Source organism: Astyanax mexicanus, chromosome 13 (genome assembly GCF_023375975.1).
Source record: "Astyanax mexicanus isolate ESR-SI-001 chromosome 13, AstMex3_surface, whole genome shotgun sequence".
Taxonomy (NCBI): Eukaryota; Metazoa; Chordata; class Actinopteri; order Characiformes; family Acestrorhamphidae; genus Astyanax; species Astyanax mexicanus.
In genome coordinates, this window is record NC_064420.1 from 26,195,181 (window position 1) to 26,207,959 (window position 12,779).

The 12,779-nt window shown below is 42.1% G+C and overlaps 1 protein-coding gene across 2 annotated transcripts in view; it reads right to left on the reverse strand.

Annotated features, from left to right (window-relative positions):
• The window catches only part of camta2 (calmodulin binding transcription activator 2), a 36,123-nt gene that overhangs the window by 21,342 nt on the left and 2,002 nt on the right, over positions 1-12,779 (reverse strand). For both annotated transcript variants that reach the window (XM_022677503.2, XM_022677504.2), the window contains exons 2-11: positions 7,782-7,883; positions 7,575-7,678; positions 7,195-7,262; positions 6,815-6,950; positions 6,027-6,098; positions 5,489-5,639; positions 5,185-5,310; positions 2,925-4,987; positions 2,538-2,664; positions 2,015-2,149 (exon numbers count right to left, since the gene is read on the reverse strand). In XM_022677503.2, coding sequence (XP_022533224.1) covers positions 2,015-2,149; positions 2,538-2,664; positions 2,925-4,987; positions 5,185-5,310; positions 5,489-5,639; positions 6,027-6,098; positions 6,815-6,950; positions 7,195-7,262; positions 7,575-7,678; positions 7,782-7,812 — 3,013 coding nt within the window. In that variant the 5' untranslated portion in view covers positions 7,813-7,883. The remainder of the gene's footprint in view (positions 1-2,014; positions 2,150-2,537; positions 2,665-2,924; positions 4,988-5,184; positions 5,311-5,488; positions 5,640-6,026; positions 6,099-6,814; positions 6,951-7,194; positions 7,263-7,574; positions 7,679-7,781; positions 7,884-12,779) is intronic.

Below are 12,779 nucleotides of genomic sequence, written 5' to 3' on the forward strand. Positions count from 1 at the left end.
AAATACGGTAGTCCAATATTTTTGTGTTAACCATTTGATTAATTGAAATAACTATGCTTTTTTCAAGTAAATAAAGACAAAATAGCCTATTAAAATAGCAGGATTCATTATGGATCATTACAGGTACTTTACTTTAAAAGCACCAAGTAGTAAAGTACTGAGGAAAAAGTAATCCTGTATAAAAGAAAAGATGCATTAAGATGCATCGATAATCATTTTATAATTACATCACAGACCTCTGAATCGTATTCAAAATTGAATCGAAAGGTGCCTAGTGATTCCAACCGCTATACACCAGTAGGTGGTGGGACAGGGTTAGTGCGAGTGTGTGTGTGCGTGTGTGAGTGTTCATGTCTGTGTAAGACTTAGTGAGAGAATGTGGGTCTGGGTGCTGACAGTCGAACAAAGCTCCAAGTCATCAATCATTGTGTTTGTGTATGTGTTTGTGTTAGAAGCTTTCTGGAAATCCCCATCCCATCCCTCCCTTTTTTCTCACCCCACAAATTGTTCTTTGCCCAGAGTAGCCCCACCTGTTCAGCCTACATCACTTTAGTCTCACCCATTCAACCTGTAACAGTTTAGCTTCAACAGTTAAGATATTCAGCATTAAGATGATGGGAATATAATTAAGTATAATAAATTGTCTGTCGTAACTAATCATATTTTCAGGGTGAATAATCAGACATTAAGGAAACTTATGCTGGAGTCTGGACTCAAGCACTGTCATCACTTGTCAGCAGAGCTTGAGCCAGTATGTTGGTAATCTGTGTTGGATGCAGCCTCTGAATTGGCCCACCTCCATTCCCCCAGTACCATTTCCACACCCCGGGTTGCTAGGTACAGAACACAACAGCACACAAACAGTGTGATGCAACCATAGAAACAGGCAAAATTGGTATTTTTCTGCTGAACTGGTATTCACCTGGTTCAGTAAGGTTGTGAACCATAGCTGGGTAATTTACCACCACTACTAGAATAGTAAATACTAGAGTTGCATGATGCACCGAATGCTTGATGCTTTTTCAATACTACGTCGTCACAAATGGTTCGGTTTTTTAGCATTTGATGCTTTCAATACTGTAGCTATATAGCCGAGTTACTAGCTTCAAATGAGTTAAATTGGTAGGTGTGATTTGATTCACCCCACAAGAAATCTGATTCAAACTGCAGCTGGTGTGGCAGGATTAATATAAACCTAGTATTCTCGAGGACTAAAGTGTGGGCAACTGTTTAAGCGTTATGGATAAGCTAGACCATCGTCTTGCCTTGTGAACTCGAAATTTTCACGTTTTTGCGTTTCAATCGCAAATTGGATGTCAGGCGCATAGCCTGCTTGATCTTTGCTTTGAGTGAGGGCTTATTTTAAATAGTAAAATGTTGATTAATAAAACTGAGCAATCAGTGTTTAAATTAACATAACATTACTAATGTTAAGCTAATGTTATTTTTCCTTATTCAGAACTTAACTTCTGCCACTCCTTTAAGTTCATACAGATATAGAAAATATGATGAATCTGTAGCTTAATAGATCTGCATGGACCAAGTGCCTGTATATACAATTGAGAAAACCAGGGTTCACAAATCTGATACAGCAGTTAAGACAGAAAATATGAAATGCCTGGCAAAAATAACATCATGTTTAGGCAATTTTATTGTTGTATTTTTCTTCTTCGAATTATCATTTTGGTATTGAGAATTGTAATCAATATCAAAGTCAAAATTCAGGTATCGTGAGAGCCCTAATAGAGACAAGCATTTTGGGCATTGAATCGTATATATTCACTGATCCTCTATAGAATAGGACTCATTGCCATTGCTTGCCACTGTGTGTCAATTTGGCAACTTGCTTCGTGTTTGGAGAAGAGTGGGTTGGGAAGAAAACGCTTTCCAGTGTTTGGAAATTGGACTCATTTAGCCATTTCACATACTCACTCTCATTTATTACCAACTGTTCCTTTAAATGCCCCTCATCACTGTAAATAAAACAAATTTGGTTGTATGTGTGTGTACTGACCATCCAATGAAAGCCAGTCCAGTTGAGAGCTAGGTAGGGATGCTGCATTTCGGGCACGGTACTCAAACAGCACTGACGAGGAAACAGCATCCAAATCCTTCATCACACGCAGAGCCACCAGACCGGCTTCATGAGCTACAAAAACAAAACACACACACAGGCATTAGTCCTGTTAATTCACACTATAAGGAGTGTTTCAGCATGAGCATGGCTTTTTTTCATGTATATTGTTAAATATATAGTCTGTTAAATTCTAAAGGAATAAGAAAGTTTGAAAAATGGTTGTGCAGTTTTATAACAGAACAGCACCCACATGTGGACACATTGATGAATTGCACTTCAGACTTTAGACACTGCAACACTTTTGGATGAAAAAAAATCATAATAATAAAAAGTGCTGAACTATGTGCCAGAACTATACAGGTCATCACTTTCATTTTTTTTTACCTGATTTCTAAAGATAAATAGTATCCAGAGTGTATAAATAATACAAAAATGTGTGTGCGTGTGCACATGCGCTCACCTGGGCAGTAGCAGCGCAGCACACCTGGCTGAATGAGGGAGGCAGGTACTGTACTCTGATCAAAAACACACGAGTAGCGGCCGCTCACTTCTGACCATGGACCTGTTATTAACACTTTCACCCCTCCCTGAGGAAAAAGAGAGAGAGTTACAGAAAAAGAAAGAGAATATTCTCACATTGAAGCGATACCTTGGTTCTAATTCTTTAAGTTTCCCCTTATAACCCTCAAACACTAATGTAGCAATATAAAAATCTAATTAACAGCAGCTTCAATACCCCCTGCTAATGCTAAATACTAAGTGTGTCTGGCCTGAGAAAGTACATATATTTTTCGAAACTTTCTCTTTCTCATTCAAGTGATTCAGGTGACTGAAATAAGAGTCTCACCTCAGGATAAGACCACTCAGGCGAGAAGTCGGTGATGCTGGCCAGACGCAGGGTCTCCTCACCCGGAGTGTATTGGTGTGTGTGAGAGTATGTGTGAGTGGCCGTGAGGAGCGAGTAGGGCAGGTAGGAGGTGGAGGGCGTCGGCTGGGGAGGGACCATGTACCTGACAGGGAAAGTGGGGGTGGCATGGGTGTGGCTTTGGTTGGGAGGAGCGGCGTGAGAGTTTGTCTCTTCTGTTATGAGCTCAGATATGAGGTCGGGAAAGGTGGAGTCAAACGAGAGCTCCGCCTCCTCGCTGCCTGTGTGGGCGGGGTCTGAACTGTGGTTTGTGTCCATGGGCGTCTCTTCGAGATCAAGCTCGCGAAGAAGGGCGTGTTGTTTTATGGGCGGAGATTGCTCTTCTTTAACACGGACAGGGCTGACGTTTGCAGGGTGTGTCTGCGAGTGTGTGTCGGTGTATGTAAGCAAGGCCGGTTGGCTCAGGCTGTGGCGCAGACCTCGGACCACTGGCCGTGCAGGCGACAAGTTTGTGTTTGTTGGAGTGTGTGTGTATGTCTGGGTGACTAGGAGACTACACTGAGCCTCATTGTAATGCTGCTGCTGCTGTTGCTGCCTTAACACCGCAGTCTCTCCAGCAGCAGACAGCTGATTGGTCTGTGGCTGTTTGGGCGAAAGCTGATTGGGTCTAATTTGGTTGAGCTGGAACGGATTGCCTGACAGCTGACTGCTCGACTGTTGATTGGCTGACGAGTGCTGTGAAGGCAATAGTTGATTGGCTTGTAGCTGGCTGAGTGACAGAAGACTGGGTGGGGTCTGTACTTCAGTAGAAGGAGACTGCTGTGGAAACTGGGATGCAGAGCTTTGGTGCGTCGCTTCCAGTGGTGTTGAAGGGCCCTGAGGAGCTTCAAGGGCGGGACTCAGTGGACGGGTTAGAGAATCAAGGCCGAGGGAGGAGTCTAGACAGAGTGATGGGAGGGAGGGGGCGGGGCATGAGGGAGAGAGAGAGAAAGAGAGTGAGGGAGAGAGAGAGGACGAGCTGGGGGTGGAAGTAGGGGGAGAGAGGGAAGAGAGAGACGAGGGAGGAGATGTCGGAGAGAGAGAAAGTGCCAAGGATGGAGGCTGAGGAGACGATGAAGAAGGTGGGGTCTGGCATGAGGAGCTGGGGTTATTTTCTGGTTTGGGCGGAGTAAGGGAGGAGCCTCCGTAGGTCTGGCCCTGTTTGGGGCTGTTGAGGAAGGAGTCGGGGTCAAAGGGAAGTGGAGCAGAAGGAGAGGATGTGGAACCAGGAACAGGGGTGGTGTCAGTCACAGGAGGATGTGGGGTCATTAAGGAAGGAGACGGTGAGGGTGGGCGGAGCAAAGTTCCAGAGGCAGGCTTGTCTGAAATGATGCGATCTGTGAGCAGCAGGCTTCCAATTACAGGGCTTTGCAGAAGAGTGAGTGAAAGAGTAGCCACTCCCTGGTTGGGTGAAACGGCATGAGGGGGCGGTGCTGGGCTGGGAGGGGAGGTGGCAGTTGGAGGAGAGGGGGTTTCCGGTTTGGGTGGTACAGGGGACAGGACAATTCTTCCGCCAGCACGTGTGAGTGACAGATGGGCTGAGCCCAGCTCATTTTTAGACTCCTCCCCTGACCGCCCCAGTGCTGTCGTTGTCATGACAATTACTGCATTCTGTGGTAGGGCCATGGTCGCCAGACCACTGTGCTGGTCACTGTAGAAACCGTTTCCGTTGCTAAGGGCAATAGTTGCTGCGCGCTGGGTTTGGGGAGGGCTGGAAGAGGAAGAAGAGGAGGAGGAAGGGGAAGCTATATTTCCGTTGTCCGTGGCAACTGTAGAGTTAGAGCATCCAGCCCCAACAGGAGGCAGAACTCCCTCAGAGGCCACGCCCCCAGACGGAACATCTCCCAGCCCTGGCTCCCTGCTGGCTCCGCCTCCTGAGCCCTCAGTGCTGAGGTTCTGCACCTCGGTGAGGGCGGGGTAGGGGGAGGGGCGGCCTGGCAGCTTCGGGGAGATGATGCGATGCTTGGTGCTGTTACACCGGTGAGGAATGTTCACTCCGGGAGAAGCTGCATACACACACAGACACACACACACAATACAACTGTCAGTGTGTGTGCTACAAGCAAGTGAGTCTATCAATGTGTGAATGGTGTATGGTGGGGTTTGTTGATGTTTTACTGGTGAACTGACCCAACGCACTATTGTTACAGAAGCAGGTGTGTGTGCATAGTTTGGTGTTTAAATGCACGGAGGTGTGTCTTACCATGGTTACAGAGGCAGGCGTGTGTACGGGGTTGGGGTTTGGTCTGTTGTGACTCCAGGATCTGCTGCACCAGCTGCTCTATAGAGAGCTCTGCCCCATTCCCACACGACCACTTCATACTGTGGACTACACACACACACACACACACATACAAGTGTGTAAATATCCATAGTTGTACCCCAGCTAGAAACCACAAATGGGCCTACAATCCGGTTCTTTAATTGGGTCACACATACAAATGGAACATGGGAGTTCTGACTGGTTTCTCACAGATGGATCTGTGAGGTTCTGATTGGTTACTCACACATGGGTTTGAGCTGTGAGGTTAGCTCGTCACGGCTCCAGCGGAGTCCGTCCCGGCGGTCAGCGACGGCACACAGAACTGGCCCACACGCCTTCCCGCTGTCCTCCACACTCGGCACATTCAGATAGTGGACCAGCACGATGTCTGGGTTCTGCACACACACATATGCACATACACACACATGAAAGACATGATGTGGTGAAACTCATCAAATATACTGTGACCTCACAAAGTATCAAAATCAGTATCAGAATCAATTAAAAACTATTTACTGATAAAAAAAATAACAGAACTACAATCGATTTAGAGTGATGGATTATAATTCTTATGGAATTTATTCAATATGTCAATTTTACACTACAGTAGTTCACAGTAATGGATTACAGGTACAAATAACGATATGCAAAGACTATATTTTATTCAAAACTGATTCATGTTAGACCTTTAATACCCCTGCTTTGATACATGAGTAATATGCATCCATTGTTTACTGTATTTACTCTGCACACCTGACTGGAGTCATGTGATATGAACTCACCTGCAGCAGCCAGTAGCACCTCCTGTGGAATGTTGGGACGATGGAGGAATGGACATAACAACCATACAGGCACTGCAGAGAGGGGGAGAGAGAGAAAGAGAGAGAGAGGGAGAGAGAGGGGGAGTGAGAGGGGGAGAGAGAGAGAGAGAGGGAGAGAGATCATGTGTTTGGGTATTGTCAGGGTAATTATTAACAATGTGCAATTCTGTCTTCATCCACAAGATGATGATATTTCACTCTGTGAGATTAAAGCTTTTGTAAGTGCAGCAACACACATATACATATAAGCTCCACCCACCCCAGCAGTGTGTAAAGCTTCACTGTTTAAAAATGGCACACATAACAATATTAGTCAATAATGATCAATTCTACTCAATAATTAGTAAATACAATAAATATCCGTAGTTGTAAAGCTAGATAGAGAGTTACTAACAGAATAGTTTTGCACAGTTGAATAGAGCATGGTTTAATCGTACATGCATTAGAAGCACAGCTGTGATAACAGACACTATTTTAAGATAACAGACACTAATAAATCACCTGCTCAGAATAAAGGCATGCTGGTTAATCTGGGGAAATATGAATATAAGTAAAATATTGTGCAACTAAAAGGTTCTGAGCTTTGAACTGTACCACCATCACTCTGCTGGTTAATGGCTGCAGTTCTCACAGCTTTGATCACAGATCTTTAAACATTGAAGTTCATTCATATTGTAAAGCTAGGTAACCAATCATGCCACTGTAACTAAGCATATGAATCTTTGTTTGTGTGTGTGTGTGTTTCTCACCTCCGTGCCCTGCACCTTCAGCTTCATGTGATCCTCTCTTGTTGTTTTTCCATCTTTTCTTTTCTTCCAGCAGTATCCGTCCTTCCTGTACTGCACTTTCTTCCTGTTATACAGGATGATCGATCCATTCTGTGGCCTGAACACACACACACACAGACACACACAATTAAAGTTTTATAAAACTATATATATGACAGGTTTAGAGATGCTCACAAAAAAGGTTGGCACTTAATTGTATCTATTATTTACTAAATCTATAACAATGTAATAAATATGTTTAACAGTTGTTCAGAATAAAATCACTCAAATCACTCAAATTACATATTTTTTCAAACATGAATATATGATCCTCTCACACACACAATCACAAACACACATACCTGGTCTTAAGTGTGCAGGAGAGCCACTCTTCATGTCGATCAAATGAGATCAGATATGATGCAATCTCCTGTGACACACATATACACACACACACATACACGCATAACATTGGTCAGTATCATCTAGTGTAATAATAAAAATCACAAATTTACAAAAGAAATTTCATAAACTTTCATATACTGTATGATCAAAACCATGTATGCTTTCTCTTTAATGTGAGAGCATAAACAACAACAATGCTAATAACATAATGTCATCATACAATATTGTATAACATTGAAAATACACTACTATTAAAAATAAAAAATATTATAATAATAAAAAAGAAGAAAAATATAAATGCCATGTAGCTGAATGTCACTTTGTTCCAAACACACACCTCGTTGGTGTTCCAGCGCAGTCTCTCTTTGGGCAGAGCGCTTGTGCGGGGCAAACACTCCAACAGCTTATTGGGCAAAAACACCTTCATCTGACGATTATTCTCTGTAATACACACACACAAAATAACATAACTAGTTACCATCTGCTTGTAATGGGGTTTGTGAGTGTGTTTTTGCATGAGTGTGTGTAAATGTGTGTAACCTACCGGACTCTGAGGTGCTGTCCTTATTGTTCATGGTGAGATGACCTCACTCACTCCAGCCTGCAGGGGGCAGTCACATACTCCACACTGTCTCAGACCGCAGCGCTGTAAAAACACACACATAGCAGAGATGCTATTAAAGAATTTGCAGAACGTATTACTCACACTTATACTGTTTTATAAAATTTCTGAACAAAAAGCTTCACCCCAAGTTCTGAAAATCATTACAGACCAGAAGGTCACTATTCAACCAGATCTTAGTAACAGTGCCATAAACTGGTCAGCACTCAGTAGCATTAGCATAAACCAACCAGCACTTAGCAGCAGTACCATAAACCAATCAGGACTCAGTAGCAGTACAATAAACCAATTAGCACTCAGCAGCAGTATCATAAACCAACCAGCACTCAGTAGCAGTACAATAAACCAATTAGCACTCAGTAGCATTACCATAAACCAACCAGCACTCAGCAGCAGTAGCACTATACAATAAGAACTCAGTAGCAGTACCATAAATCAATCAGAACTCAGTAGCATTACCATAAACTAACCAGCACTCAGTAGCAGTACCATAAACCAATCAGCCCTCAGTAACAGTGACCTTAACCAATTAGCACTCAGTATCAGTGTCACTAACCAAGTGACATTTAGTAGCAGTGACACAAAACAATTCACACATTGTAGCAGTATCACTAACCAATTGCCACTCAGCAGCAGTACCACTGATCAATTAGCACTTGGTAGCAGTGACCCTAATCAATCAGCACTTAGTGGAAGTGACACTAACCAATCAGCACTTACAAGCACTGACACAAAAAAATCTGCACTTAGTAGCAGTGACACTAACCAATTACTACTCCAACCAATCAGCACTCTGTAGCATTACCACTGACCAATAGGCACTGGGTACCAGTGAAAATAACCAGGTAGCCCTCAGTAGCAGTGATACTAACCAACTGGCACTCAGTTGCAGCATCACTAACCAATCAGCACCCAGTAGCAGTACCAATAACCAATAAATCAGAGGTGACACTGACCAATTATTAGTCATGGCAGTACCACTAACCAACCAACACTCACCAACCAACACTCGGTAACAGTACATCCACTGACCCATCAGCACTCAGTATTAATGACTCTAACCAATCAACACCCAGTTGCAGTACCACAGTCAGTAGCAGTAACACTAACCAATCAGCACTTAGTAAAAGTGTAATTTAATAGTAGTAGTGACACTAACCAAACGACTCAGTAGCAATACCACTAACCAGCCTCCATAGCAGTGAGACTAACAACATAGCACTAAATAGAAGTGACACTTACTAATCAGCACTCTGTAGCAGTACATCCACTAACCAATCAGCTCTATGTAGCAGTACCACTAACCAATTAGCAATCAGTAGCAGTACCACTAAACAAATGCCACTTAGTAGCAGTGACGCTATCCATTAAGCACTTAGTAGCAGTGACCGTAACCATCAGGCCCCAGTAGCAGTGCCACTAACCAATTAGCACTCAGTAGCAGTGACACTAATCAATCAGCACCTAGTATCAGTACAGCTGACCAATTAGAACTCAGAAGCAGTGACACTGAACAACCACTACTCAGCAGCAGTACCAATATCCAATCAGCCCTCAGTAACAGTGACATTAACCAATTAGCACTCAGTATCAGTTTCACTAACCCAAGTGGCATTCAGTAGCAGTACCATTAAACAATTCGCACTTTGTAGCAGTGACCCCAACCGATCAGCACTTAGTGGAAGTGACACTAATCAAATAGCACTCAGTAGCAGTGACAGTATCCAATCAGTAACCAGTAGCAGGGACACCTACCAATCAGCACTTGGTAACATAAATGCTAATCAATCAGTACTCTCCACAGCGACACTACCCAAAATATCACTCTATTTAATTCAGATTATTACTGATTGAGGACTTGCTATGGCGCCCTCCAGTGTTATCCATGTTAAATTGTGATTAACAGAATGATGGCCTGCTCTAAACTGCCTTCCGATTATGATTATAATAACTCTCTCTGTCTCTTACACACACACACACACACACACACACACACACACACACACAGCTAACAGTACATAGAGTACCAGCAGCAATAGGCCTCTGTGTGAGTGTGTGAGTGTGTTATTATAATATGGGTTTTTAAACCTCCCCCCAGACTCTGAATCACACTCTCTCCATCACTCTCTGTTGCCTAGTTACCACAGTAGAGAGAGATAGAGATAGAGAGAGAGAGCTAGACAGGAAGAGAGATAAAAAGAGAGATAGAGATGGAGAGCTAAACACAGATATAGAAAGAGAGATAGAAAAACGAGAACTAGACAGAGAGAGAGATAGAAATAGAAAGTGAGAAAGGAAAAGATACAGATCGAGAAGCTGAGAAACAGAGACAGACAGGGGGGTATTAAATAATATTAAAGTGATAAATGGCATGGTGTAATTTTATGCTAAATGCTTTTACTGAATTGAATGTATTTCTAGTGTGTTCCCAGAAAACGCTGTGTGTTTGAGATGTACTGTAGCTGGTGGAGTCTCACCAATAATACAGTCTCTCTCTCTCTCTCTTTCTCTCTCTCTTGTTCTTTCTCTCTCTTTCTTAGCTAATGCAACTACAGCTAGAGTAAGATCTCAATGGTATTCAGTGATGAACTGGGAGATACAGTTTAGCTCTGCCTTGAGAAGTTCTACAATAAATGTTTTTTATCAGTAGTATTACAAACCACGCTAACAAGCTAACTAGCTCACTGAATAGCAATGCAATGTTAGCTATCACTAGTTTCTTCCGCGTAACTGCAGATACCTTAATCACTGACATCAGATACACACACACACACACACAAACACACTCCACTGGGGTTAGAGAATGTGTCTATTCAGGTAACCAAAGACACACAACGACACACAAACACAGGCACACACACACCAGCTGTACTGTAACCGTACCTCTCAGGTGTGTTCATTAGCTAATGGTGTTCAGTAGCTGAACAGAAAGTGTTTATAAACACACACACACACACACCACTGCTCTTCCACAAGGCTTCCTACTTTGTTTCCAATGTCTTTATTAACACCCAACAAACTGCCAATACTAATACCCACCAAACTCTTCGATAATAATAACCAACAATAACACAATGTCCATCCTAATACTGTCCTACATTAATAGCAAACACAATGTCCATAATATTCATCTACTCATTGTTCATAGTATTACCCAGCACATTGTCCATGTTCATAGTCAACATACTGTCTATATTATTACCAAACACACCATCCATACACAGATTCTGTCCTATTTTACTGTCCAAACACGGCCCATACTAATACTCAACAAACTTCCCTGTATTAATACCCAGAACCCCACGGTTCTGCACGTTTTCGGGCGGTTGGTGGAAAAAATAGAGTCTGGGCATTCTGTATAGCCTCACCTTTATTAACTTCATAATAACAATAACTTTTTGGGATGGAATGTTGTAATATGGCTTGAGCTCTTTTATTAAATGAATAAAATCAGGGCTCTACTCTTATCATGATAGGCTCCATCTTTTGGATCTTATTTGAACAAATAAACAATGAGCATGATTGTGGCGCTTTATTAAAAAAAAAAACATCAGCATTACTTTAATTGTTTAAACTACAAATATGTTTTCCTAAGCATATCACTGGAGGCATTTCAGTGTTTGAGTTATTTTTAAGAAACATCAGCATTAGATAAAATTTATATATAAATTATATTAGTGGTTGTCAATCAGTTAAAAATGAATTAAAACACCACACCGTTTTATATTGATACCTAACACACTGCTCATATTCATACAAAATACACTGTCCTTTATTAATAACAACTGTCTTGACCGTAGTCATTTTGTTTTTATGCATGCTTTATTATCCTCCTTTCCCCCTGTTCTTCAATGGCCAGGACCCCACAGCATAGACCACCACAGAGCAGGTAACATTTGGGTGGTAAGACATTCATAGAAGTGACACTGACATAGTGGTAGTGTGTGTTGTGATGGTAGTAGGGGATCAAACGTTAAAGCGTTTTAAACACTGTGTTTCCCAGCTGCTCACTCTGTTAGACACACCAACCTAGCTGATCTACCTTGTAGATGTAAAGTCAGAGACAAAAGCTCATCTGTTGCTGCACAGTTTGTGTTGATTATACTCTAGTCCTTTATCAGTGGTCACAGGATGCTGTCCACAGAACGCTGTCCGCAGGATGCTGTTCACAGGATGCTTATCACAGGATCTGGTCAGCTAGATAGTTCTAGTTTTAATCTAGCAGTGATACTGAGTTGTTTAAAAACACCAGCAGCACTGCTGTGTCTGGTCCACTCATTCCAGTGCAACACACATTTACACAACACCGCCATGCCAGTATCCCTGCAGTGCTGAGGTCTTTTTGGGTTCAGATAATTAAAGAACAGGGTGGAAGTTGGTTAGTAAAGTATGAAGAGAAACAAATGGTACAGAACCTGTAACTTTTTTACTTACAGAGTGCTTATATATTCCATGTTTAGACTCATCACAGTGTGTTGTGTTAAATGTTAATTGTGTTAATATCAACACAAATTAATTATATTTATTCTAAATGCAGAATCCATATTTGTACACAACAGTGTCCTACATTAATACCCAACACATTTTCCCTTATTAATATCAATACATACTGTCCTATTTTAGTATGTAAACAGTGTGAATACAAGTACCAAATAATGTCCATATTAACATTCAACAAACTGTCCTATATGAATACCAACACACTTTACTATACTCATACACAACACACTGTTCTATTTAATACCTATTAATAATATTTTAATAACATCCAACAAACTGGCCAGCACAGTGTCCTATAATCATACCCAATTCAACACCCTATATTCATACCCAACACACTGTCCATATGAATACCAATTGTTATACCAATCACTGTCAATATTCCCAATATACCCAACATACCATTTATTTTATTTCCCA